The sequence below is a fragment of the Salmo trutta genome, chromosome 10 (genome assembly GCF_901001165.1).
Source record: "Salmo trutta chromosome 10, fSalTru1.1, whole genome shotgun sequence".
Lineage (NCBI taxonomy): Eukaryota > Metazoa > Chordata > Actinopteri > Salmoniformes > Salmonidae > Salmo > Salmo trutta.
Window position 1 is genome coordinate 19,656,030 of NC_042966.1, and position 25,278 is coordinate 19,681,307.

The 25,278-nt window shown below is 43.5% G+C and overlaps 1 protein-coding gene across 1 annotated transcript; it reads right to left on the bottom strand.

The window, feature by feature from the left end:
- Window positions 1-3,127: 3,127 nt before the first annotated feature.
- hs3st3l (heparan sulfate (glucosamine) 3-O-sulfotransferase 3-like) lies at window positions 3,128-13,516 on the bottom strand. The gene is made up of 3 exons (XM_029763934.1): window positions 13,059-13,516; window positions 4,180-4,409; window positions 3,128-3,971 (listed from the first exon to the last, which is right to left on the bottom strand). Exons 1-3 carry the CDS (start codon window positions 13,514-13,516, stop codon window positions 3,583-3,585), a joined length of 1,077 nt encoding a protein of 358 aa, XP_029619794.1. The 3' UTR covers window positions 3,128-3,582.
- Between the last annotated feature and the right edge of the window lie 11,762 nt (window positions 13,517-25,278).

Sequence of the window (25,278 nt, forward strand, 5' to 3'; positions counted from 1 at the left end):
ACAACTGGCTCAGCGTCGTCTGGGTCTGGGTTAGGGTTTGGCCTGGGTAGGTCATCATTGTAAATAAGAACTTGTTCTTAACTGACTTGCCTAGTTAAATAAAGGTTAAATAAAAAATGTAATAAATAAATAAACATGCACAGCATGTTGCTCATCTCAATATCTGCGGTGCTGCTTGTGGCAACGTCATTTCACTGAGTGTACCTTTAAGATGTCGTATTCACCCATGGTTATATTTTGGTTGTTCTCCTCTGGTGGGCTATCCAGGTTAGGATGAAGATGCCCATAGGCGCTGATCTAAGCAGTTTAGTGTTTCCTCCTCTTACGGTTAAGGTTAGGATTTAGGGAGTGTAAACTGATCCTAGATCCGTGCCTATGGGCAACCTCTACTTGGAAAGGGCAGATACATTTGAGTTCCTCCTAATCCACTTATGCACATTCATTATTCAACAATACAAAACCACTCAGTCAAATCTGAGCACTTATAAAGATGCTACTCATACTTCCCCTCAATGCTTTCTAAATGAAAGACTCATCCTCCTGCTCCTGTTTCCGTAATACTTGGGGATGATATTCGATATGTACTGACTGCCTACAACTCTTTTAATTCGTGACCTAAGTACTGAGTAGCTAAGATGTATTGAAAAAAGGAAGAGGAAGGTCATACTCCATGAGGCATGGTAAGACATCCGTTTTGTTTTGTTTAGTGTTTCACTACTTTGCAGAAGCATCCACAGGACATTGTTACTACTTACTCTACAGCACACATCAGGCCTACACTGCAGACTACACATCTCATGGCCATGTTCTTCACTCCTGGTGGGACACGGTGGGGTCGGGAGTTAAGCAGGAGCGCTATCTAAGACATGAACGCCAGGTGTTTTCAAACACAGCTTAAACTTAGAATCCTTAATTGAAACAATAACAAGGTGGTCACCCAGCCTGTGTTTAGGTAAAAAGCTGAGGGATGGGTCTGGAGAAATTTAACCACTCTCAAATTCATAGACAGAGCTACAGTATGCTGCCCTACAAAGTCAAAACACATTAACTACGCCAACAATGAAGATGAGAAAAATGGCTTTAAAGTTTTTTGTTAGCCAGCCAAATATGATAAGCAGGGATTCATTTGAGACGGATCCTATTTTCACTGTTTGCAATGTAAGAACTCAAAAAAAGTGGACTAGTTGTCCAAAAATGTTATCAGTGTTAATTTGACTTGCCTCCTTTGTAATTGTCCTGCCCCCTAATAAAGGTAATGTGGAAATGTGCCTGATATTGTAAGAGTTGATTTGTTTTGGGCAAGCCCGGGTTTATGGTTTGCACAACATTGTACCCTAGCGACAGACCAATGCTGTTGCTGTGGTGAGAGAGAGAGAAGCGCGCTTGAATCTCTCACATAACTAGAGTGAGATTCACTGGAATGAAATATTCTGAATACTACACCAGGAGAAGGCCTATACTTTAGCCACAGTAAAACAAGAGAGCGAGAGGCTTTTGGCACGAGCGCATCGGCCATCACCGGTGAGTGAGCTGCACATCATTGGCTGAGTCAGTGAAACTGGGAAACTTTTTTAGGAATATCATTTCCTCCTGATATTGTACAATATGTGTGTCTCCACACACCTAGGCCTAGGCTATTGATGGATTCAAGACGAGGTCATTTTAATTGATCTCAGATTCTCTGTTTGTCAGTGTCAAAGCAGCCTGTCATTTCAACCCTTTGTGCGGTTTTACAAAAGACTCCGTCATGTAAAAGGATGTAGAATGTGTTTATAAAAGGCCACATGTTTCCCAGAGCCTAGGCTATAGAAAAAAATTCCCCATGTGTGCAACTTCTGCAAGCGCCTCTACTCTACTGCTCTATGCCACTAAGCAAAAGCAATGATAATGCATGCAATGCTTTATTATAAAGGTGATTTTATTTCATGTGTTGCTGTACTTCAGAGTCCCCCAGGTCACCACCCTCTTGTGCTAACCTTTTGTTTCCAGCACCTCCCGATTTACAAACTAAGCACTGTAGATAAGTGATAATGCACTGACGTATCATCTTATTATGTAGTGATTTTTATGCATATCAACCATGACCACTGACTTGACCTATGACCCCTGAAATGCAGATACTGCACTCTGCCTTTGTGTGACCTTAAACAACTAACGCAAAGGCAAAGTGAAGTATCTACAATCTAAATGTCTTTATCCAACTTTCTTGTTTTTCTGTTTGATGGAAACAGTTTGAGATTGAGTTGTAACTACATTCCAACTGTATTTAATGGTGTAATGTAGTTATGTTTTCATGTTTTGTATGTTCTATTGTGATAACCCTTAAGGTAAGGACTATTTCCACTCGCATAATGGTGATACTTCCAAAACATGTTTGACTTTGTGCAGTATATACAATCTGAATGTATTTATCCAACTCATTGTTTTTCTGTTTGACTTTGTGCAGTATATACAATCTGAATGTATTTATCCAACTCATTGTTTTTCTGTTTGACTTTGTGCAGTATATACAATCTGACTGTATTTATCCAACTCATTGTTTTTCTGTTTGACGTTGTGCAGTATATACAATCTGAATGTATTTATCCAACTCGTTGTTTTTCTGTTTGACGTTGTAGAGTCATATATTTGACTTAGGGGTCACAAATCAGTGGTCATGGTTGTAATGCATAAAAAATGACTTCGTAATAAGATAATGCATTATCACTTGTCTACCTACAACATATTTGGCTGGACAGCAAATAAACTTTAAAGCCATTTTTCTCAGTTTCACTGTTTGCATAGTTAATGCTCTTTGCCTTTGTATGGCAGAGCAGGTAACTGCAGTCAAAATATAGTGGAACAAAGCCAAAGTGCAGTAAATTCGGTTTTCCTGGGTTTTTACTTGGATTTTGCAGTTAATGCAAACGTCTCACTCCCATTTTCTCTAAATATTGAACATAATTGAACCAGGACACAATATCAAACAGATACTACAGAGCCTGATTTCAGTCTTAACTCAATTTTGACCAAATATGTACTTGCTGTGTTTTGCCTTTGTAGGCAAATTATAGTTTTAACCATGTTTTGAGGCTATGCAGTGTTTCTTTACATTTACATCGTTTACAAACATTGGAGTAAAACAAGATTATATTTTGGGTTCTGATAGGATATGACAGTTGAACTAAGCTCATGAAGCATTTATATGTTTTATTCTTCAAGACTCAATGGGTACTCTATCATGAATTAATAACTCCAAAAATGTATGTATTAACTAAAGATTCCAGCTTTAAGTGCCACTTTCTTGTTGTTGAACATCTATTAGATGCTGAAAGGGAACTAGCATAGAGATGGTCTTTCTGCACTGTCACCAATATTCAATCTCTGATATTTGTTTCCCTCGCTTCCCAGAGGTCTATCAACATTGGATTTAGTTCCTAGCACGGAGCCACTTCTGTATCAACAGTATGAGCCTATGTCATTACTCTTTGCCCCAAGTCACAGTAACAGGTACAGAGTGCAAACTGAAGCCAACGGACAAACACCCCTCGGTGTCTTTGTTGCCATGGAATCATGTTTCACCTCGTTAACTCTACTGAGTCCTCACTGCCATCCAAAGTCCTGGCCAGCCATCTGGTAGAACCGCTGGTTGTGCGGCCTGTAGAACTCCCTCAGTCTCCAGATCACTTCAGGGTCGATGGGGGCGTGTGCTCGGCCTTTAGTCTTCCCCAGGCAGTGGGGCTTGCTGCTTCCCTCCGGTTTCTTCAGGCAGGGGAAACCTTTAGTCTTATTGAAGTAGAAGTGCTTGTCCGTCACAATCCTCTGGAGGCCCAGGAAGTCCTGGACCTTTCCTAGTTCTCCTGCCGGGTCGGAGATGAGGCCCTCCCCACTGACCAGGTGGATCTGGGCCCGGGGGAACCAGGCCAGCCAGCGCTCCAGGTGTTGGGCGTACAGTCCGATCCACAGAGGGCTCCATAGAGAGTCAATCTCACCTGGGATCAAGAAAAGACACCGTTACCTGTTTTAGACTTTGAAAGAGGGGACTGAAGACAGGACTAAAGAATATAGTCTTTGTGTGGGTACTGAATTAGGAAAAACTATGTTTTTGTGTCCTTGATTAATCCATCCAACCATGCTATCATTCATTCATTCATTCATTCATAGGTCTATACAATAAAAATGCATCACTATGATTCTGACCATTGGTGCGGTTCTTAAAGGCGAGGGTCTCGAAGGCAGGGATGTGGGGGGTCTTGGAGATGATCTGAGTGTAGTCAGAGATGGCCCGAGTCACAGGGTCTCGGACCACCACAATCAGCTTCACGTCACGCGACATGGAGTGTACACGCCCTGGGGTCTCCACGGTAACAAAGTAGCGCGGTGTCTTCTCCATGACAACCTGGCCGTCCAAGGCCTTGGGCATCATACTCCTGGGGGATGGAGGGAGAGAAAGGGAGAAATGAAAGAAGAAAGGGAGAAAGGAAAAAGAAAGAGAGAGATATGTTTAGTGTTTAAATGGTGTAACTATGAGGATTCAAACCATCTGGAAAATGATTCTGATTGGGCTAAACAACCATGGAAAAGGCTTTACTTGTCTCTTACAGGCTACAGTCAGGCCTCAAGGCCGTTCTTATATGCATCAGTAATGGAAGCTGTCATTACACATGTACAGGCTACATCAATCACAGAGGGGTACTGAGATGCACACACACACACACACACACACACACACACACACACACACACACACACACACACACACACACACACACACACACACACACACACACAGGGCTATACAGGGCCTTCAGAAAATATTGGCACCCCTTGACTTTCTTCCACATTTTATTGTGCTAAAGCCTGGATTTAAAATGGATTTAATTGAAATGTGTCATTGGCCTACACAAAATACCCCATGATGTCAAAGTGAAATTATGTTTTATGACATTTTTTACAAATTAATAACAAATGAAAAGCTGAAAAGTCTTGAGTCAGTTCGTATTCAACCCCTTTGTTAGTGCAGCCTAAATAAGTTCAGGAGTAAAAATGTGCTTAACAAGTCACATAATAAGTTGCATGGACTCACTCTGTGTGCAATAATAGTTTAAAACGATTATTGAATGACTATGTCATCTCTGTGCCCCACACATACAATCATATGTAAGGTTCCTCAGTCCAGCAGTGAATTTCAAACACAGATTCAACCACAAAGACAAGGGAGGTTTTCCAATGCCTCATAAAGAAGGGCACCTATTGGTAGATAAATACACATTTAAAAAAGCTGACCAAGAATATCCCTTTGAGCATGGTGAAGTTATTAATTACACGTTGGCAGGTGTATCAATACACCCAGTCACTACAATGATACAGGCGTCATTCCGAACTCAGTTGCTGGAGAGGATGGAAACTGCTCAGAGACTTCACGAGCCCAATGGTGACTTTAAAACAGTTGCAGAGTTCAATGGCTGTGATAGGAGAAAACTGAGGATGGATCAACAACATTGTAGTTACTCCACAATACTAACCTAAATAAGAGAGTGATGAAGGAATCCTGTACAGAATAAAATATATCTCCTATATATAAGACAAATACTTCAAAACCTTGTTTCTTATGATTAATTTGACTGTCTTTTTTTACATTTATGAATGTGTTATTCCATGTGCTTCTCTGGGTTATAGTAGTAAAGGCCAAATTCAATATGTTATCAAATAATTGTTTTATACATCTTTTTTTTATACCTAAAGGGGTCCTAAAATTCTAAATCAAACAGCTAAATGAGCCATGGGATGACCATCTTAAAACAATTCAGGACGGTTTGGGGACAGAGTTGGAGTGAGGGATGGAGTGATGGAGATATGGAGGGAAGAGAGAGAACAGAGAGAGAACAGGATGCTCAGAGTGTCCTCTGGTATGAGCAAGGATCAGGTTTCAGCTCTGAACACCCCCCCCCCCCTCCCTGAAATACGAACTTCTATCTATACATCAATATCCCAACCTGGCTCTATCACACACACACAGAGAGAGAGACGGACGCAGACGCACACACACTATAGTCTTCATGGGAGGTGAGAGTAGTACTTAGCCTGAAGACTTCCCTGTTTACCCGAGCCATCAGGAGACACACAGTCCATCACACACACAAACACACATTATTCAGTAATTATTCAACCATGTGTTATTCTGTCCTCTTCTGTCCTCAGACCCCTATCTCTCACACCCCTCCTCACACACATGGTGTGTGTGTGTGTGTGTGTGTGTGTGTGTGTGTGTGTGTGTGTGTGTGTGTGTGTGTGTGTGTGTGTGTGTGTGTGTGTGTGTGTGTGTATGCATCCATGCCTGCCAGTGCATGTGCATCTAGTGCAGCTAAAGGGATAGAAAGCCCATGCATGAAATGAGTAGATGAGTCAGTCATAAAGGAGTGATGGAGTGATGGGTACAAAGGTACTTCCATTAGGCTGCTCTCATAGAGAAACCTTGAAGCCAGTACCATTGAGTCAGCATGAAACAGAACTCCATTACCTTACCATTAAGATAGATGCAATTATCACAGAGCCCTGAGAGCATATTCTCTGTATTCTCCATACTGTTCTCATAGAGCCTACCCAGTCGCTCATGTGTATTGAGTGTTAAGGTGATCATGTCATCCATCTGTAGATGCCATGCAGCAGGAACAGACACCCTCTGGATGAAAAGAGAGATTTTTACAATCTCTCTCCTGTTTGTCATCCACTTCCCTCTCTCCATCTCTCTGTGGAGCGTCATACCCCCACTCCTAGGCCAAGGGGACTAGCCCAAGAAGACCCTGTGCCGTGCAGAGCCATAGGTATTGATTCTGTAGGAGTGGGGGATAAAGTGTGTGTGTGTGTGTATGTGTGTGTGGGAGGAGGGGGTAGGGTAGGCCTGGGTCTCATCTGGGCTGAGGGTGGCAGGTGGGGTTTGGGGGAGCCTCTGGAGTCCCATCAGCACCGTGCTGTGTGTGTGTGTGTGTGTGTGTGTGTGTGTGTGTGTGTGTGTGTGTGTGTGTGTGTGTGTGTGTGTGTGTGTGTGTGTGTGTGTGTGTGTGTGTGTGTGTGAACGTGTGAACGTGTGTGTGTGTATATATGTGTGTGTGTGTGTGTGTGTGTGTGTGTGTGTGTGTGTGTGTGTGTGTGTGTGTGTGTGTGTGTGTGTGTGTGTGTGTGTGTGTGTGTGTGTGTGTGTGTGTGTGTGAGTGATAACAGATGTGAGGCAATTACAGTGTCTATCACACACACACACACTCTGGGGTCAAAGACCATCATATGACAACAGAGGGAGGAGAGATGAGAGGGTAGATTAAAACTACATAAATGTTGATAGATTTGATAGAATAAACTGGCATCAACTGCTATGGATCGCCAAATCTATTTAGTCTACATACATTATAGGGATGCAATGTTTCAATGACAATAGCCATAATTTCAATGAAAAACAATGAAATTGTTCTCTTATTGATGTCTGTGTATATGTATGTGTATATGTGACTGAGAGTCCATTCATCCATTTCTCTGCGCTGGGGACCATTAAGGCTCTAGTCCATTGTAGCGTTGCCCTGTCCACTTCCAGCAGACATCCATCATAGTGGGGCCCAGACCCCCCCTGCCTCCCCTCTCCAACCCCCCAGAGAGCGCCTTAATGAGGGCTAGATCACCCCGGCTGTCTGGGCCTTATGGAGATCACACACATTACGGTACTAGATGGGTGGATGGGCCCCGATTTAATATAGAGATATTATAATACAGAGAAATATAAATGTATGGGAACGCAAACACACATACGCACAAACGCATGCACAAATTCACACACATAAACAAAAAACACTAGTGGATTTCCCCTTTCTAAAACAAATAATATGTAATAACAGAATTCAGATTCCCCTACACTTAGCCCAGTTTTTACTCCCCCTATTCAAAAACCATGATTAAAAAGAATCCACAAGATTCCCTTTGCTGTCAGACATGATCTCCTCTAACATAGCCATGCTGAAGATCACATGTTTTGGCAGCCATTCTTTAGCCATTTGCATGGCAATTATATTCCTGTGTAAAAACACAGGCACACATGCAACGTCAAGCCCAAACAAAGCATGGGATCCATGGGTATGAATTGATATGCTGCTTTTAACGAGTTCATCTGAATTGCAAATTAACCACAGCCATGAGAGAACATCTGACTCTGTAAAGACCACTAAATTGGAATCTGTCATTTGAGTTCTGATGGGGAATGCGTTCTTCTCCAGATCAAAACGGAACACTTAGCAAATCCTCAGAATGGCTGCCATATTGAATTATTAGTAAACATCTCAAATTGATTGCAACACAGTCATCGTCTATACGTGATATTGCAAATAGTTAAATAAAGGTTAAATTCAAAATTCAAAATGTATTACACTATATGATTGGTAAAGACAGATTTATATACAGCATGTGAAACAAAATCACTATAACAAGAAAATGAGACGAACTCTACACGCCATTATGGGCTCCCCAGCTCTAGCAGTGCCTCATGGTCAGTACTACATCAATACATCTCACTGCTACAGGAGAGAACGTTACCCTACAGCCTCACAGGAACACACAGAGGCAGCACTGAATAACAAGCCTCCAGCCTCCAGCTCTGGGAGTATAGAGTACAGCTCCTATGACATTCCTTTGGGTTGAGGAAAAGGTCAGTGGAGATGTGTGTGGTTGTGGTAACACAGAGTTCACCCTTTCACCTCTAATCTCTGCTTTTCATCTGCACAGTCACACCATCCTATCCTCAATATTATTTCTCTCTTCTTTCATTCGCACACAATTCATCATCATGTGCTATAGGAAGTGAATGCACAGCCCGGAGAGAGAGAGAGGGAGAGAGAGAGAGAGAGAAAGAGAGAGAGAGAGAGGGGGGGGGATACAGACACAGAGGGACAGACAGACAGACAGACAGACATACAGACAGACAGACAGACAGACAGACAGACAGACAGACAGACAGACAGACAGACAGACAGACAGACAGACAGACAGACAGACAGACAGACAGAGACAGAGAAAAAGAGAGATCCAGTCAGTCAGCGCTAGTGACTGAAACCTGACCTCTGCATACGTGAGAGGATTATTCCAATGCAGGATAAGACTTCCTGTTAACTGTAACTGAATCCTGTACTGACCAGAGATAACACACACACCTCAAAGCATTTCGTATTATTCTGTACGTAAATCCAGGACACTCCATTTAGTATGTTACGTTTCATATGGTATGTATTAATTTGTGGATGTCCATCAACCATTTCGTATGATATGCTACGAATGACAATTCGTAACAAATTTGAAAAGCATACAATATGTTACGAATTTGCAAAATGTTAGGATTTTTCAAAACGTACAATTAGTTACGGATTTGCAAAACGTATGTTACGAATTTGCGAATGTACAGTGGCTTGCAAAAGGATTCACCCCCCTTGGCATCGTCCTATTTTGTTGCCTTACAACCTGGAATTAAAATTGATTTTTTGAGAGTTTGTATCATTTGATTTAAACAACATGCCTACCACTTTGAAGATGCAAAATATTTTTATTGTGAAACAAACAAAGAATAAGACAAAAAAACTGAAAACTTGGGCGTGCATAACTATTCACCCCCCAAAGTCAATACTTTGTAGAGCCACCTAATGCAGCAATTACAGCTGCAAGTCTCTTGGGGTATGTCTCTATAAGCTTGGCACATCTAGCCACTGGGATTTTTGCCCATTCTTCAGGGCAAAACTTATTCAGCTCCTTCAAGTTGGATGGGTTCCGCTCGTGTACTGCAATCTTTAAGTCATACCACAGATTCTCAATTGGATTGAGGTCTGGGCTTTGACTAGACCATTTCAAGACATTGAAATGTTTCCCCTTAAACCACTTGAGTGTTGCTTTAGCAGTAGACTTAGGGTCATTGTCCTGCTGGAAGGTGAACCTCCGTCCCAGTCTCAAATCTCTGGAAGACTGAAACAGCTTTTCCTCAAGAATTTCCCTGTATTTAGCGCCATCCATCATTCCTTCAATTCTGACCAGTTTCCCAGTCCCTGCCGATGAAAATCATCCCCACAGCATGATGCTGCCACCAACATGCTTCACTGTGGAGATGGTGATGAGAGGTATTGGGTTTGCACCAGACATAGCGTTTTCCTTGATGGCCAAAAGCTAAATTTTAGTCTCATCTGACCAGAGTACCTTCTTCCAAATGTTTGGGGAGTCTCCTTCATGCCTTTTTGTCGAACACCAAACATGTTTGCTTATTTTTTTCTTTAAGCAATGGCTTTTTTCTAGCAACTCTTCCGTAAGCCCAGCTCTGTGGAGTGTACGGCTTAAAGTGGTTCTATGGACAGATAATCCAATCTCCGCTGTGGAGCTTTGCAGCTCCTTCAGGGTTATCTTTGGTCTCTTTGTTTCCTCTCTGATTAATGCCCTCCTTGCCTGGTCCGTTAGATTTGGTGGGCGGCCCTCTCTTGGCAAGTTTGTTGTGGTGCCATTATACTTCCATTTTTTATAAATGGATTTAATGGTGCTCCATGGGATGTTCAAAGTTTCAGATATTTTTTTATAACCCAACCCTGATCTGTACTTCTCCACAACTTTATCCCTGACCTGTTTGGAGAGCTCCTTGGTCTTCATGGTGCCGCTTGCTTAGTGGTGTTGCAGACTCTGGGGCCTTTCAGAACAGGTGTATATATACTGAGATCTTGTGACACTTAGATTGCACACAGGTGGACTTTATTTAATGAATTATGTGACTTCTGAAGGTAATTCTTTGCACCAGATCTTGTTTAGGGGCTTCATAGCAAAGGGGGTGAATACAGATGCATGCACCACTTTTCTGTTTTTAATTTTTTTTAATTTTTTGAAACAAGTTATTTATTTGAACTATTTTTTGTATGTCCATTACATGAAATCAAAATAAAAATCCATTTAAATTACAGGTTGTAATGCAACAAAATAGGAAAAACACCAAGGGGAATGAATACTTTTCCAAGGCACTGTATGATATTTTACGAAGTCTAGCTAGGTGGCTAATGTTTGCTAGCTCGCTAATGTTAGCTAGGCTAGGGGGTTAGGTTTAAGGTTAGGGTTACATTTAAGAGTTAGGTTAAAGGGTTAAGGTTAGGGGAAGGATTAAATAAAAGGGTTAAGGTTAGGGTTAGGTGAAGGGTTATCTAAAAAGGTTAGGGTTAGCTAACATGCTAAGTAATTGAAAAGTTGCTAATTAGCTAAAACTCTAAAGTTGTCCATGATGAGAGTCGAACTCGCAACCTTTGGGTTGCTAGACATTCACGTTATACGCCAACTCAACCACCCTTAAGTAGCCATCTGTCTTATGTAACCATACCAAATATAACATATCATACTAAATGGAGTGTCTCATATTTACGTACAGAATAATACAAAATGCTCTGAGACCAGGCTGCGCACACACACACACACACACACACACACACACACACACACACACACACACACATACACACACACACACACACACACACACACATACACACACATACACACATACACACACACACACTGATCGGGACTAATAGATTTAGCGCTCATGGCAAGCCAAGGTCTTGGGAGAGAAGTGAAGCCATCGATTTGAGAAACAGTGTAAGGATAAAACCTCTGCTCCATCTCAGTCCAGCCCTGTCCTGTCCTCTTTCAGCTATGATCTATCTCAGGTCTGCCTGCCTGGTTGAGAGTGGTTCCTGTCAGTGATAGAGATCTGAAGTGTCCTTATGAAGCAGATGAGAGCAGGGTGTACAGACAAAAAGGAAACATGTATTTCTTTTTTAATCTAAATGCATGTTTGAAAGTTAAAAATATATATACTTTTTGTGCACCTGACCATGCTCCTATCTACTGTACTTGCAATGTTTTTTCGCAGACAGTTTTTTTTTCAAGCACCACATCCTAGTGGGCACAGCCGGTCTACACACACCATACACTGAGCTCTTCCTAACTTGACTTGTACCCAATGATATACCCCACTGTGTAATGAAGTGGTGTGACTGGGAGCGCATCATTATCTGTGAGGGTAAATTGACCTGGGGTCAGGATCAAGCTGACAGGCCTGACAGTGATATCAAGTGGCATGACAGTCAAGAAGCCCCATCTGGTCCTGGGGAGAGGGCAATCTTGTCACTCTGGGACATCATTGAGACATACACACACAAACGCACACACAGTGGAGACGTGGCACACCCTGGCACACCCTGGCATAATTTGTGTGTGTGTGTGTGTTTGTGTGTGTGTCAATAAGAGAGAGGGAGAGAGAGAGAGAGCGTGTGTGTGTGTGCGTGTGTGCGTGCGTGTGTGTGCGTGCGCGTGCGCATGCGCGGGCGTGTGTGTGTGTGTGTGTCTGTGTGTGCGTGGGTGTGGGTGTGGGTGTGGGTGTGTGTGTGCGTGCGCGTGGGTGTGTGTGTGTGTGTGTGTGTGTGTGTGTGTGTGTGTGTGTGTGTGTGTGTGTGTGTGTGTGTGGGTGTGTGTGTGTGTGTGTGGGTGTGGGTGTGTGTGTGTGTCTGTGGACCTCTAGGATGAGACCAGACCCAGCTGACTAAGGTAACATCTGGCCTCAGCTGCAGAGATGATTACACTGTGAGAACTCATCCAGACCCTCCCTGCACATAAACACACAAACATGTACACATACATAAACACACAAACATGTACACACACATAAACACACAAACATGTACACACACAAACAATCAGACACACACACAAACAGATTGGCATAGCCAGATGGCTCTCTCTCTGCCTGTCACCTAATCCACTATATGCTGGCCATGGGTATGTTTGGGTATTCCAAAAACAAACACGCATTATTCCTAGATCTATGTCTATGTTTAGGCTGCGACACAGTGGATGCGCATTCAAATTGTTCTGTAAGATTCATTACCAACCAACTCCACCATTCATCGGATCAAATGGAACAATACTTTCTGATACAGGTGCACTGAGTCAAAAGCATTTCTCAAACAAACAACATTCATTGGATAGCAATGCCCTTTGGAGAAATGTACACGTGCACGCATGATATGTACCTGTACCAGTGCAAGCCTCGTGCGTAATGCCGGTCAAAGAAGTGCGGCTCAGAGCCCAGCGCGCGGATGTCCGGGTGCAGCCTGAGAAACTCCAGTAAAGCTCTCGTGCCACCCTTCTTCACTCCTATAATAAGGGCTTGGGGTAACCGCCGGGTCGCCTTCCAATCTTTACCCGTGTTATCAGTCTCCAAACCGGGCGTCAGTGTGCTCCCCTCCCCGGTCCCTGGGTATCCATCTTCCTCCTGTACCGTTACAACGTCCTTATAAAACGTCCCGTTTCTGTCATCGCTGGCGGGTCTGTCCGAGACTGAGTTTTCCGTTAGGTCCGACTCGCAGCATCCCGTGAAGAAGTAGAAGAGAGAGACACAGATGATTCCTACAGATAGAATGATTATAAGTTTTTGGAGGACTCTCCTGATGTCTCTATCCGTTGGGTTGCTGTGGTGAAAAGTTGCCATCGCCTTCCCTCAGAGTCCCATCCGAGGAGGGCCATTCTACTGCAAACTCAGCTCACATAACTTCATCTCTGTGAAGACACGAAGGCTTTCTGAGCCGCTCAGATAGAATAAAGTCTCCACAGTGCCGCTGCGTCGATTCCACAAAACCCCAATAAAGTCGCCGGCGTGCCCATGTCCCATCTTTCCCTTTGGCGGTTCATTCTGCGCGTATGAAATCCATTGAGTTGGCTGCTATCCTCAACGTGACCTCGCTTCTCCGGAGTCCCAGACGCAGCTCAGCCACCCAATCAAGAGATCAATTCCTGTGTTCTGTCCAGACATCCACCCACTCATTCGACCCCACCGGCATGGAGAATATAGCCTACAGCTGTTAATATCAGCCGCGCAGGGCTGGAGTGGTCCTTCTCCCTGGGATTACCCACTGTCTCCCTCCATGGGTCTCCAGGGACTGCGTGTCATGGGGTCTCGCTCTCTCTTTCTCTCTCTCTCCCAATTCTTTCTTATCATTCATTTGTTCAGGAAAGTGTGCGCTGCGCTCCGAATTAAATTGTCTTTGATTGGAGGGTCATGGCCGAAGGCGGGTCTAATCCCAACGGTTTTTATTGGGAAAACGGAGATGAATTTGATGCGCATGCACGCAGAAGAGAAGAGAGAACAGTTATGGTGTGCATATACGACAGAGCATGACCCCTTCTTGATGTAATACATCAACATTTATCCAGTGATTGTATCTGTTGGCATTTAGTGTTTTATGTAGGGCTATTTTACTGTCTCTTCACAGCCAGTTGTGCAACATGTTTTCATACTAGCCTATAAAGTTAACTACATTGTCACTTTGGAGAGCCAATTTACTATTTCAACTTGCAGAAAACTAAATGTTGTATTCACAAAAACACACAAAACCGCATTAGCCAATATGGCATATAGGGCAAATTTCCAACAGGGTTAGCTGGTCAACCATTATGTCTGACAGAGTTGATCACACCCTGGTGGTGGTTAGTCCCAGTAAATCAGGTGGCTGAGCACATAATTGGTTTACTGGTTAGTATTAGTCCAGTAACTGTGACTGAATGGCCAAAGCCTCCCGATCCTGATACTCTTTTGGTCTGTCTATCTGATGTCCAGGCATGACACTTCCAAGTCTCATGAGAATAACCTTAAAGAATAAAGGTTAAATTAAAAAAATCTATCAACAAGCATAGGATACGGGAGGAGACTGGTGTAAATGAACATAAATACTCTCTCATATCACGTTTAACTACACGTTATTTCAGTCCCACTCTCCCACAAGGTTGGGGCTATTGTAGTAAAACAATATCAATCACAAGACAAAGATATAATTCAAAAATGGATTGTGAAATAACAGTGGACGTTAGTATGAAGCCAAGTGATTTATTTTATATCCTGTTTAAGCAGCTCTTTGTAACAGGGTTGATATTACAACAGGTTAGGGAGGAGCTATGGGGCATTGCGTTTTATGGTAGTAGAATGAAGGCAACTGGACTGAAGGTATGGTTAAGAGCTCATTGGAGAGTCGTTAAGGTTGACACACACACACACACACTTTACGTTCCACATGGTTTATCCCAGTCATCAGCCCACAGCAGATGTGACCCAAGTCATTAGGTCAGAGGTCAGACCTGTCTTGAACTGTAAAAGTGTATAATAACCAATAACCATTGCAATATACATTTGTAGATGCGGTATTAAAAGATATGCACAGAATACATTCCCTTGAGTTGTATTATTTCTGTAAGAGGGTCCCAGCCAGGAAGACAACACAGATACGCAAACATTGATACATAAACAGATCAAATCTACTTGTTCTTTTTGGTGGAGGATTTGATTTCTTATTCCATAACTGAGTGATTCCTCATGAAACCCAGACAGAAAGACCATGATTTTGGGGATTTTCACGAAATGCAATCCATAGAATAACTCAGAGTTGTATCCAATAAACCTTTCCAACATATTGAATGTGAATTTTATTTTATTTTTATGTTCGCCCTCTGCTGGTAATTTGCAGGATGTGCAATACATTGTTTACTATGCTAATTTCTCTGTGTAAAATGGGCCAGAATTTTTGTTTTGTTTTATTGTCACATACACTATAGCGGATAGGTTTCGGTGAAATGTGTTGTTTTACACTGTCATCCATAGTAGTGTGGCGCCCCTGGGACAAGTTAGGGTTAAGTGCCTTGCTCAAGGGCACATCGTCAGATTTTTTCACCTTGTCAGCTCAGGGATTCAAACCAGCAACTTTTTGGTTACTGGCCCAACCCTCTAACCGCTAGGCTACCTGCCACAGAACAAGCAGAGATCCCACTCTGAAACTTTGATAGGCACATAGAGTATATTATTTTCAACAATTAATGTTAATATTTTTCAATATCATAAATTAATGTAAAAAAAAAGATTTCCATTTTTATATTACTCGTATTACAGAGCAAACGGTAAAGCTTCATATGACACCAATGTCTACTTTGTAGCATCTACAGATGAAACATTATTGAGTCTTAAAGGAGGCCGGGGTAAGGCCAAAATGTCATAAATATGGCAACTTTGATAAATTATTTCTCAACTATGCTTTTAGATACAAATGTAAAATATGTCAACAATTCTTCCTCCAGTACTATTCTATGGATGACATTTTGTGTCCCCAAAATCATGGTCTTTTTTTGACTGGGTTTCGTGAGGAATCCCTCAACTGGATCATTTAGGGTTATGATAAGATTTGATTGGATCATGACAGAGTGACAGAATTGAGCCTAGCCTGTCAATATCCTATTTCCTGTTTTTATTAAGGCTTTATTGACAAGTCTCCATCATGTCCCCCATAACCAACAGACATTCATCATTTCTGGAGACAACACAGAGGGCCAGACTGACCTGACTGATAGCTTTTTCAATTTTTTCCCCCCAGCAGGGAATGAAAAACAAAACCAATCTACATATAAAATTGTACCTTTCTTAAAACTGTATTGTTCCACCTTTCATTCTGCCTTTTATGTTTGATCCCCTTTATGAATATTAAATACAATATCTTCTTTGTTAATTGGGCTATCACAATATGGAGTAGAGAGACAGACACTCCTGATGACTGCACAGCAAATTAGCTGGTGTTACCTAGTGTTGATTTTTCTTGTGTAACATTTCTAGTGTTGATTCAAGAGTAAAATTAACTCTTTAAGAGTGAAATTAACACTCAGTTGTGTAAAGGAACCACAGTGTTGGTGTTAATAACCAGTGCCAAAATGTATCATATTTCCCAGCATGCTCAACTGCAGCTCGATGTTTTTGAGGATTGTTTTTAATACCTGTGATTTTGCATGTACATTGATTGATTGATTCATCTTATGCTACACAAAGCAAAAAAATATATATTTTTCTAAAGTAATCCAATCAGTTAGTTAGATTTATTGTATCCGTTACCGAAATGGTTGTTGCAGTTTAAATGGTTTAGGTAGTTTTGTTTATTTGAACTCCTAACCTATCACATCCTGACCATAGAGAGCTCATATTTTTCAATGGTAGAGTAGGTCAGGGTGTGACTGGGGGGTTTTGTCTAGTTTAAATGTTCTATGTTGTGTTCTAGTTTCTTTTTTCTATGTTGGGTTTTTTGTATAATTCCCAATAAGAGGCAGCTGGTCATCGTTGTCTCTAATTGGGGATCATATTTAAGTAGTTGTTTTTCCCCACTTGGGTTTGTGGGAGATTATTTTGAGTTAGTGCATGTTGCACCTCTTCGTTTTGTTTATAGTTTATTGTATGTCTTGCATAGTTATACAAATAAATAAAGATGTGGAGCGATACCCACGCTGCGCCTTGGTCTCCTTCATATGACGATCGTGACATAACCCTGACAACCATTCTGAATGCAGGTTGCAGTTGAATACAAATGCCAAATTTGGATGGCTATTGATGGGCATAACACCTCACTTTGCAAGCTAGCATAATGTCACTTGCAGGCCTGATGTGGGTGAAACTTGGCCATCAAAGTAAGGCCGTATGATATAAAACTCAGCAAAAAAAGAAACTACCCTGTCTTTCAAAGATAATTCAGAAAAATCTAAATAACTTTGCAGATCTTCATTGTAAAGGGTTTAAACACTGTTTCCCATGCTTGTTCAATGAACCATAAACAATTAATGAACATGCACCTGTGGAACGGTCGTTAAGATACTAACAGATTACAGACATTATGAAAACTTAGGACACTAAAGAGGCCTTTCTACTGACTCTGAAAAACACCAAAAGAAAGATGCCCAGGGTCCCTGCTCATCTGCGTGAAGATGCCTTAGGCATGCTGCAAGGAGGCATGAGGACTGCAGATGTGGCCAGGGCAATAAATTGCAATGTCCGTACTGTGAGACGCCTAAGACAGCGCTACAGGGAGACAGGAAGGACAGTTGATCGTCCTCGCAGTGGCAGACCACGTGTAACAACACCTGCACAGGATCGGTACATCCGAACATAACACCTGCGGGACAGGTACAGGATGGCAACAACAACTGCCAGAATTACACCAGGAACGCACAATCCCTCCATCAGTGCTCAGACTGTCCGCAATAGGCTGAGAGAGGCTGCACTGACGGCTTGTAGGCCTGTTGTAAGGCAGGTCCTCACCAGACATCACCGGCAACAACGTCGCCTATGGGCACAAACCCATCGTCGCTGGACCAGACAGGACTGGAAGAAAGTGCTCTTCACTGACGAGTCGTGGTTTTGTCTCACCAGGGGTGATGGTCGGATTCACGTTTATCGTCGAAGAACTGACCATTACACCGAGGATACTCTGGAGCAGGATCGATTTGGAGGTGGAGGGTCCGTCATGGTCTGGGGCGGTGTGTCAGAGCATCATCAGACTGAGCTTGTTGTCATTGCAGGCAATCTCAACGCTGTGCGTTACAGGGTAGACATCCTCCTCCCTCATGTGGTACCCTTCCTGCAGGCTCATCCTGACATGACCCTCAAGCATGACAATGCCACCAGCCATACTGCTCGTTCTCTGCGTGATTTCCTGCAAGACAGGAATGTCAGTGTTCTGCCATGGTCAGCAAAGAACCCGGATCTCAATCCCGTTGAGCACGTCTGGGACCTGTTGGATCGGAGGGTGAGGGCTATGGCCATTCCCCCCAGAAATGTCCGGGAACTTGCAGGTGCCTTGGTGGAAGAGTGGGGTAACATCTCACAGAAAGAACTGGCAAATCTTGTGCAGTCCATGAGGAGGAGATGCACTGCAGTACTTAATGCAGCTGGTGTCCACACCAGATATTGACTGTTACTTTTGATTTTGACCCCCCCCTTTGTTCAGGGACACATTATTCAATTTCTGTTAGTCACATGTCTGTGAAACTTGTTCAGTTTATGTCTCAGTTGTTGAACCTTGTTATGTTCATACAAATATTTACACATGTTAAGTTTGCTGAAAATAAACGCAGTTGACAGCGAGAGGGTGTTTCTTTTTTTGATGAGTTTATGTATTGTCATAAACAGTTTCATTTTGATGATAACATTCACCTAAAGTAGGAACTCACATGGTGAAGTCCACAGGAAAAAATGAACACATTCAATAAGCATGTCTCTGTCACTAACAAATAGAGTCATGGGTGGTAACTCTACAATTCACTTGAAAAGGCAAGACACACTGGGAAATTATATTGGAGGCGTGGCTTAGTGGGGGCGTGGCTTTCAAATCGTTATTTTTGGCCACCCGTTAGTGGAGGCATTGTCCCAGTTTAAATGGTCTACGGTTATCATAATTAAAGTCTGAGCTTGTCTGCTGCCAATTTTTTAAGTCTGTATAAATACTTATATAAATGTATGCGGTAATAGTGATGGTCATTAGAGCCGGCTGGTTCGGCACAGCTCACCAAAAAGAGCCGCTGCTTTTGGCTCTTATGTATTTTTTCAAGTCAAACAGTTTGCAATAGTTTGACTATGTTTGGTGTTAAAACAATTCTAATTAAATTATTAATTGAAATCATACTCTACCTTAACCACAATGTATTTAAAAATGCATTGGTTTGTTATGAAAAAGAATGCTATTAAACATTTGCATTTAAAGTATAACTTTTTTAATGTATATAAACAAAGTGCATATAAATCTAACCATTCAAAACGAATACAATCTGAACAACATACTAGAATATTGCACCATATCAAAGAAAAATAAATAACCATGTGCAAAACTGCAGCATCCCACTTAAAACATTAAACTGGTCCCTATTCTCTCTCTTCTTTATTGCCATGTTATAACCAGCAGCTCACAGCAATGCAGACCATATTTTGCTTTTCTGAGAGGTTTACATTCAGAAATGCAAGCTGCCTCACTTTCGAGGGGATGATGCGGTTTCTTCTCTCAGTAATTATTTGTCCTGTTTTCGAGAAGACCCTCTCAGAGGGATTGCAGAGTCTCCCTGGGTAGACAGAGGCCTTGTTCTTCCACCAGCTCAGAGGATCTGCAGATCCTCCAAATAGGATCGGACCTCCATTATGGCATCTGCTGAGGGATTCCTTCGTGCTGCATCCCCAGTTGCTCTCTCGTCAAACAGCATCCAAACAGCAGACGTTTGTGGCACTACTGCTGGTGCTTCTGCTCCATCTGATCCCTCTTCTTCCTGTTGCCCTGGTGCCTGAGCCAGCTGACTGCTGGGGCTGTCCCTCCCTGCTGCTGAGGTTATTCTTTGAAGAGCCTCAATCACTCTGGCATCACTGAAGGCTAACTTCTTAAACCTGGGGTCAAGTGCAGTGGTTTCTGATAGCACGTGATTATATTCCATTCTGTGGAACTTTCTGTCCATTGATGAACATAGGGTGTCCATCAACTCTGTCACATGTCCTGTGGTTACATTTGCTTCTCTCTGGCGGCTGGCTGTGATTCGCTGCAGACCCTTACACAGGAGTATCATTTTTGAGGCTGTCACATAGCTGAAAAGAGAGAACAGTAACTTATTAGTTCAGGTTCATGTTTTGTCTACTGATACTACATTGTCATCTACGGCTCATATACATAGATAATACTGGATTAAATAATGATGTAGTAATAACTGCTTACTGTATCTCTCCACTGATCTCCACAGTGACCTGCTCAAAGGGTTCCAGGACTCTGCACACCTCCTCCACCACCTCCCATTCCTCTTGGGTCAGAGCATCAACAGGTGCAATGACAATGGCCAGGGTAGAGATGATGGCATCCTTTGACTCAAGAAACAGCTTCAACATATAAAATGTTGAATTCCACCTTGTAGTGCAGTCTTGTTTAGGCCTCAGCTCAGGCATCCCCATCTGGCGGTGTGTAGACTTTAGTTTTTCAGCACCTACTGTGCTCCTGTGGAAGTATTTCACTTTGTACAGAGTGGGCTTTATCACCTTCAGAGCATCTCTTATAATCAGGTAGATTGTGTGGGCAAGACATGGATGATGGGTCCATTTTAACATTTTCATGGCTTTGGTTATGTTAGCTGCATTGTCGCTAACACAACAGACCACAACTCATCCATCTACTTGCCATTCTCTGGCCACTCTCAACAGTTCCTCTGCCAAGTTCTCTGAGGTGTGTCTGTCCCTGAACTCAAAGCAGTCCAGAAGACAGCTAGACATCGAAAAATCTTCAATGAAGTGATATGTAACTGACATGTAAGAAGTGGTTACCCTTGATGTCCAGCAGTCAGTGGTAGCAGTCAGTAGCAGTCAGTACTGCAGAAGCTTTTAGGACTCTTTCCCGCGCTGAAGCCTGTGTTCTCGTACAGTTGTGGAATAAGGGATTTTGAAAGGGTTTTCCTGCTTGGAATTGTGTACATTGGATTTAGACTATTGCTATAAAACCTCTGTCCTCCATGATCGAAAATGGCTGGAAATCGGTGGCAATCATTTTAGCCAATGCAATATCAATTTGGCCTTGTTTTGGGACAGACATAGACTTTGGCATAAACTGGTCCATAGAAGACTCCATGTGTGGAGGTGCTGGCTCCACCACTATCACTAGCAGCCCGCTAGTTTCTCGAAGCTCCGCTACAGCTAGCTTCACAGTTGGGTGCACAGTTCGCATATGCCGGTGTAGGTTGTGCGCAAAACCGGCTTTATATAAGATTTTGTTTTGGCAAATTCTACACCGTGCTCTAACATTGTCTACATTATTAAAATGCATCCAAATGCTACTGTGCTTCCAACTCATTTTCCAGCTGTTGTTTTCACAGCTGTCCTTCCTCTCTCTCCTCGGCTGCTAAGTGTGTGACTGTGAGTGAATTGGCTCAGCCCTCCCTCACCCATCTTTGGTTCATTGGTTGATACTGCGTGTCTGATTGACAGGAACAACAGGCGAGGCTGTTAGTCTGAGCAGACAGTCAGAACGAATGTGTGCACTTGAGCATTTAGGCCTATATTATTTTATTTCTTTTTTCGTTCTTTGAATTAGTTAATTCTATTCTTTTGAATTTTTTGATTATTCATATCTTAATTTATTAAATATTTTTATAAATAGATTTGACTCTTCTGATATGCGAGCCGGTTCCCAACGTTCACCTACAAGAGCCAGCTCTTAGAGCCGACTCGTTCGCGAACGACCCATCACTATGTGGTAATAAAGACTAGACTTGTAAATATTATTGTAATGTCCTGTCAAGAGATACGGACCTCTTGTTGTAATGGTTAAAATAATGCAAACTATATACACTTCCTAGTGTTAAAAATAATATGTATGGTGTTATGGAATTAACACTTTCAGTGTTATGCAATAGCACTGACAAAATGTAACAGCATCAGCACTAAGCTCAGTGTTAATTTCAAAAGTGCGGACCCATATAGACACTGGCCCACAGAAAACACTGCTACTCCTACTGCTCTCTCCTCGTCTGATCACGTGTTCTCGCGTACCGTACCCCAAGAGCATCTGGTCAGCGGGGTGGCGGGACTGGAATCCCCATCTCTTCCAAGTAGACATTCTCTCTTTCTCCCCTGACCCATCTGTCTATCTCCTCCTTTGAATTCCATGCTGTCACAGTCACTAGCCCATTCAAGCTTAACATCCTTATCATTTATCGCCCTCCAGGTTCCCTTGGAGAGTTCATCAATGAGCTTGACGCCTTGATAAGTTCCTTTCCTGAGGATGGCTCACCCCTCACAATTCTGGGTGACTTTAACCTCCCTACGTCTACCTTTGACTCATTTCTCTCTGCCTCCTTCTTTCCACTCCTCTCCTCTTTTGGCCTCACCCTCTCACCGTCCCCCCCCACTCACAAGGCAGGCAATACGCTTGACCTCATGTTTACTAGATGCTGTTCTTCTACCAATCTCACTGCAACTCCCCTCCAAGTCTCCGACGACTACTTTGTATCCTTTTCCCTCTCGCTCTCCTCCAACACTACTCACTCTGCCCCTACTCAGATGGTATTGCGCCGTCGCAACCTTCGCTCTCTCTCTCTCCTGCTACTCTCTCCTCTTCCATCCTATCATCTCTTCCCTCTGCTCAAACCTTCTCCAACCAATCTCCTGATTCTGCCTCCTCAACCCTCCTCTCCTCCCTTTCTGCATCCTTTGACTCTCTATGTACCCTATCCTCCCGGCCGGCTCAGTCCTCCCCTCCTGCTCCGTGGCTTGACGACTCATTGCGAGCTCACAGAACAGGGCTCCTAGGAAGCTCTTTGCCACCTTCTCCTCCCTCCTGAATCCTCCTCCCCCTCCCCCCCTCCTCCCTCTCTGCGGACGAATTTGTCAACCATTTTGAAAAGAAGGTTGACGACATCCGATCCTCGTTTGTTAAGTCAAACGACACCGCTGGTCCTGCTCACATTGCCCTACCCTATGCTTTGACCTCTTTCTCCCCTCTCTCTCCAGATGAAACCTTGCGACTTGTGACGGCCGGCCGCCCAACAACCTGCCCTCCTCTCTTCTCCCTTACCTCACCTCGCTCATCAACTCATCCTTGACCACTGGCTACGTCCCTTCCGTCTTCAAGAGAGCGAGAGTTGCACCCCTTCTCAAAAAACCTACACTCGATCCCTCCGATGTCAACAACTACAGACCAGTATCCCTTCTTTCTTTTCTCTCCAAAACTCTTGAGCATGCTGTCCTTGGCCAGCTCTCTTGCTATCTCTCTCAGAATGACCTTCTTGATCCAAATCAGTCAGGTTTCAAGACTGGTCATTCAACTGAGACTGCTCTTCTCTGTGTCACGGAGGCTCTCCGCACTGCTAAAGCTAACTCTCTCTCCTCTGCTCTTATCCTTCTAGACCTATCTGCTGCCTTTGATACTGTGAACCATCAGATCCTCCTCTCCACCCTCTCGGAGTTGGGCATCTCCGGCGCGGCTCACTCTTGGATTGCGTCCTACCTGACAGGTCGCTCCTACCAGGTGGCATGGCGAGAATCCGTCTCCGCACCACGTGCTCTCACCACTGGTGTCCCCCAGGGCTCAGTTCTAGACCCTCTCCTATTCTCGCTATACACCAAGTCACTTGGCTCTGTCATATCCTCACATGGTCTCTCCTATCATTGCTACGCAGACGACACACAATTAATCTTCTCCTTTCCCCCTTCTGATAACCAGGTGGCGAATCGCATCTCTGCATGTCTGGCAGACATATCAATGTGGATGACGGATCATCACCTCAAGCTGAACCTCGGCAAGACGGAGTTGCTCTTCCTCCCGGGGAAGGACTGCCCGTTCCATGATCTCGCCATCATGGTTGACAACTCCATTGTGTCCTCCTCCCAGAGTGCTAAGAGCCTTGGCGTGACCCTGGACAACACCCTGTTGTTCTCCGCTAACATCAAGGCGGTGACCCGATCCTGTAGGTTCATGCTCTACAACATACGCATAGTACGACCCTGCCTCACACAGGAAGCGGCGCAGGTCCTAATCCAGGCACTTGTCATCTCCCGTCTGGATTACTGCAACTCGCTGTTGGCTGGGCTCCCTGCCTGTGCCATCAAACCCCTACAACTCATCCAGAACGCCGCAGCCCGTCTGGTGTTCAACCTTCCCAAGTCCTCTCACGTCACCCCGCTCCTTCGCACACTCCACTGGCTTCCAGTTGAAGCTCGCATCTGCTGCAAGACCATGGTGCTTGCCAATGGAGCTATGAGGGGAACGGCACCTCCGTACCTTCAGGCTCTGATCAGTCCCTACACCCAAAGAAGGGCACTGCGCTCATCCACCTCTGGCCTGCTCGCCTCCCTACCTCTGTGGAAGCACAGTTCCCGCTCAGCCCAGTCAAAACTGTTTGCTGCTCTGGCACCCCAATGGTGGAACAAGCTCCCTCACGACGCCAGGACAGCAGAGTCAATCACCACCTTCCGGAGACACCTGAAACCCCACCTCTTTAAGGAATACCTGGGATAGGATTAAGTAATCCTTCTAATCCCCCCTACCCTCCCCCCCAAAAAAGATATAGATGTACTATTGTAAAATGGTTGTTCCACTGGATATCATAAGGTGAATGCACCAATTTGTAAGTCGCTTTGGATAAGAGCGTCTGCTAAATGACGTAAATGTAAATGTAAATGTTAAATGTAACACTGTTGATTTAACACTGGAGAATTTGCTGTGTGTTCTGATCTTGTATGATGATGTCACAGGAATGCAGGCAGTCATGTAGCAAGCCAGAAAAGCTCTTAGCAACGCTCAACTGACCCTGAAATAAGACCGTAATCGCCAGTTAGATATTTCAATATCAACATCATCATATCCCCTTATCACTGCAACCTTTCAGTTGATTGACACACCATCGCTGAAACCAAAAAGATTATAGACAGATTATGGT

Excerpts from the sequence above, each read along its gene's own strand:
- hs3st3l (XM_029763934.1), bottom strand. The coding sequence starts at position 13,516 with ATGGCAACTTTTCACCACAGCAACCCAACGGATAGAGACATCAGGAGA. Across the intron at positions 4,410-13,058 it reads CGAGGCTTGCACTGGTACAG|GAGTATGATGCCCAAGGCCT; the intron begins GTACATATCATG and ends TCCATCCCCCAG. Across the intron at positions 3,972-4,179 it reads CTTTAAGAACCGCACCAATG|GTGAGATTGACTCTCTATGG; the intron begins GTCAGAATCATA and ends TCTTGATCCCAG.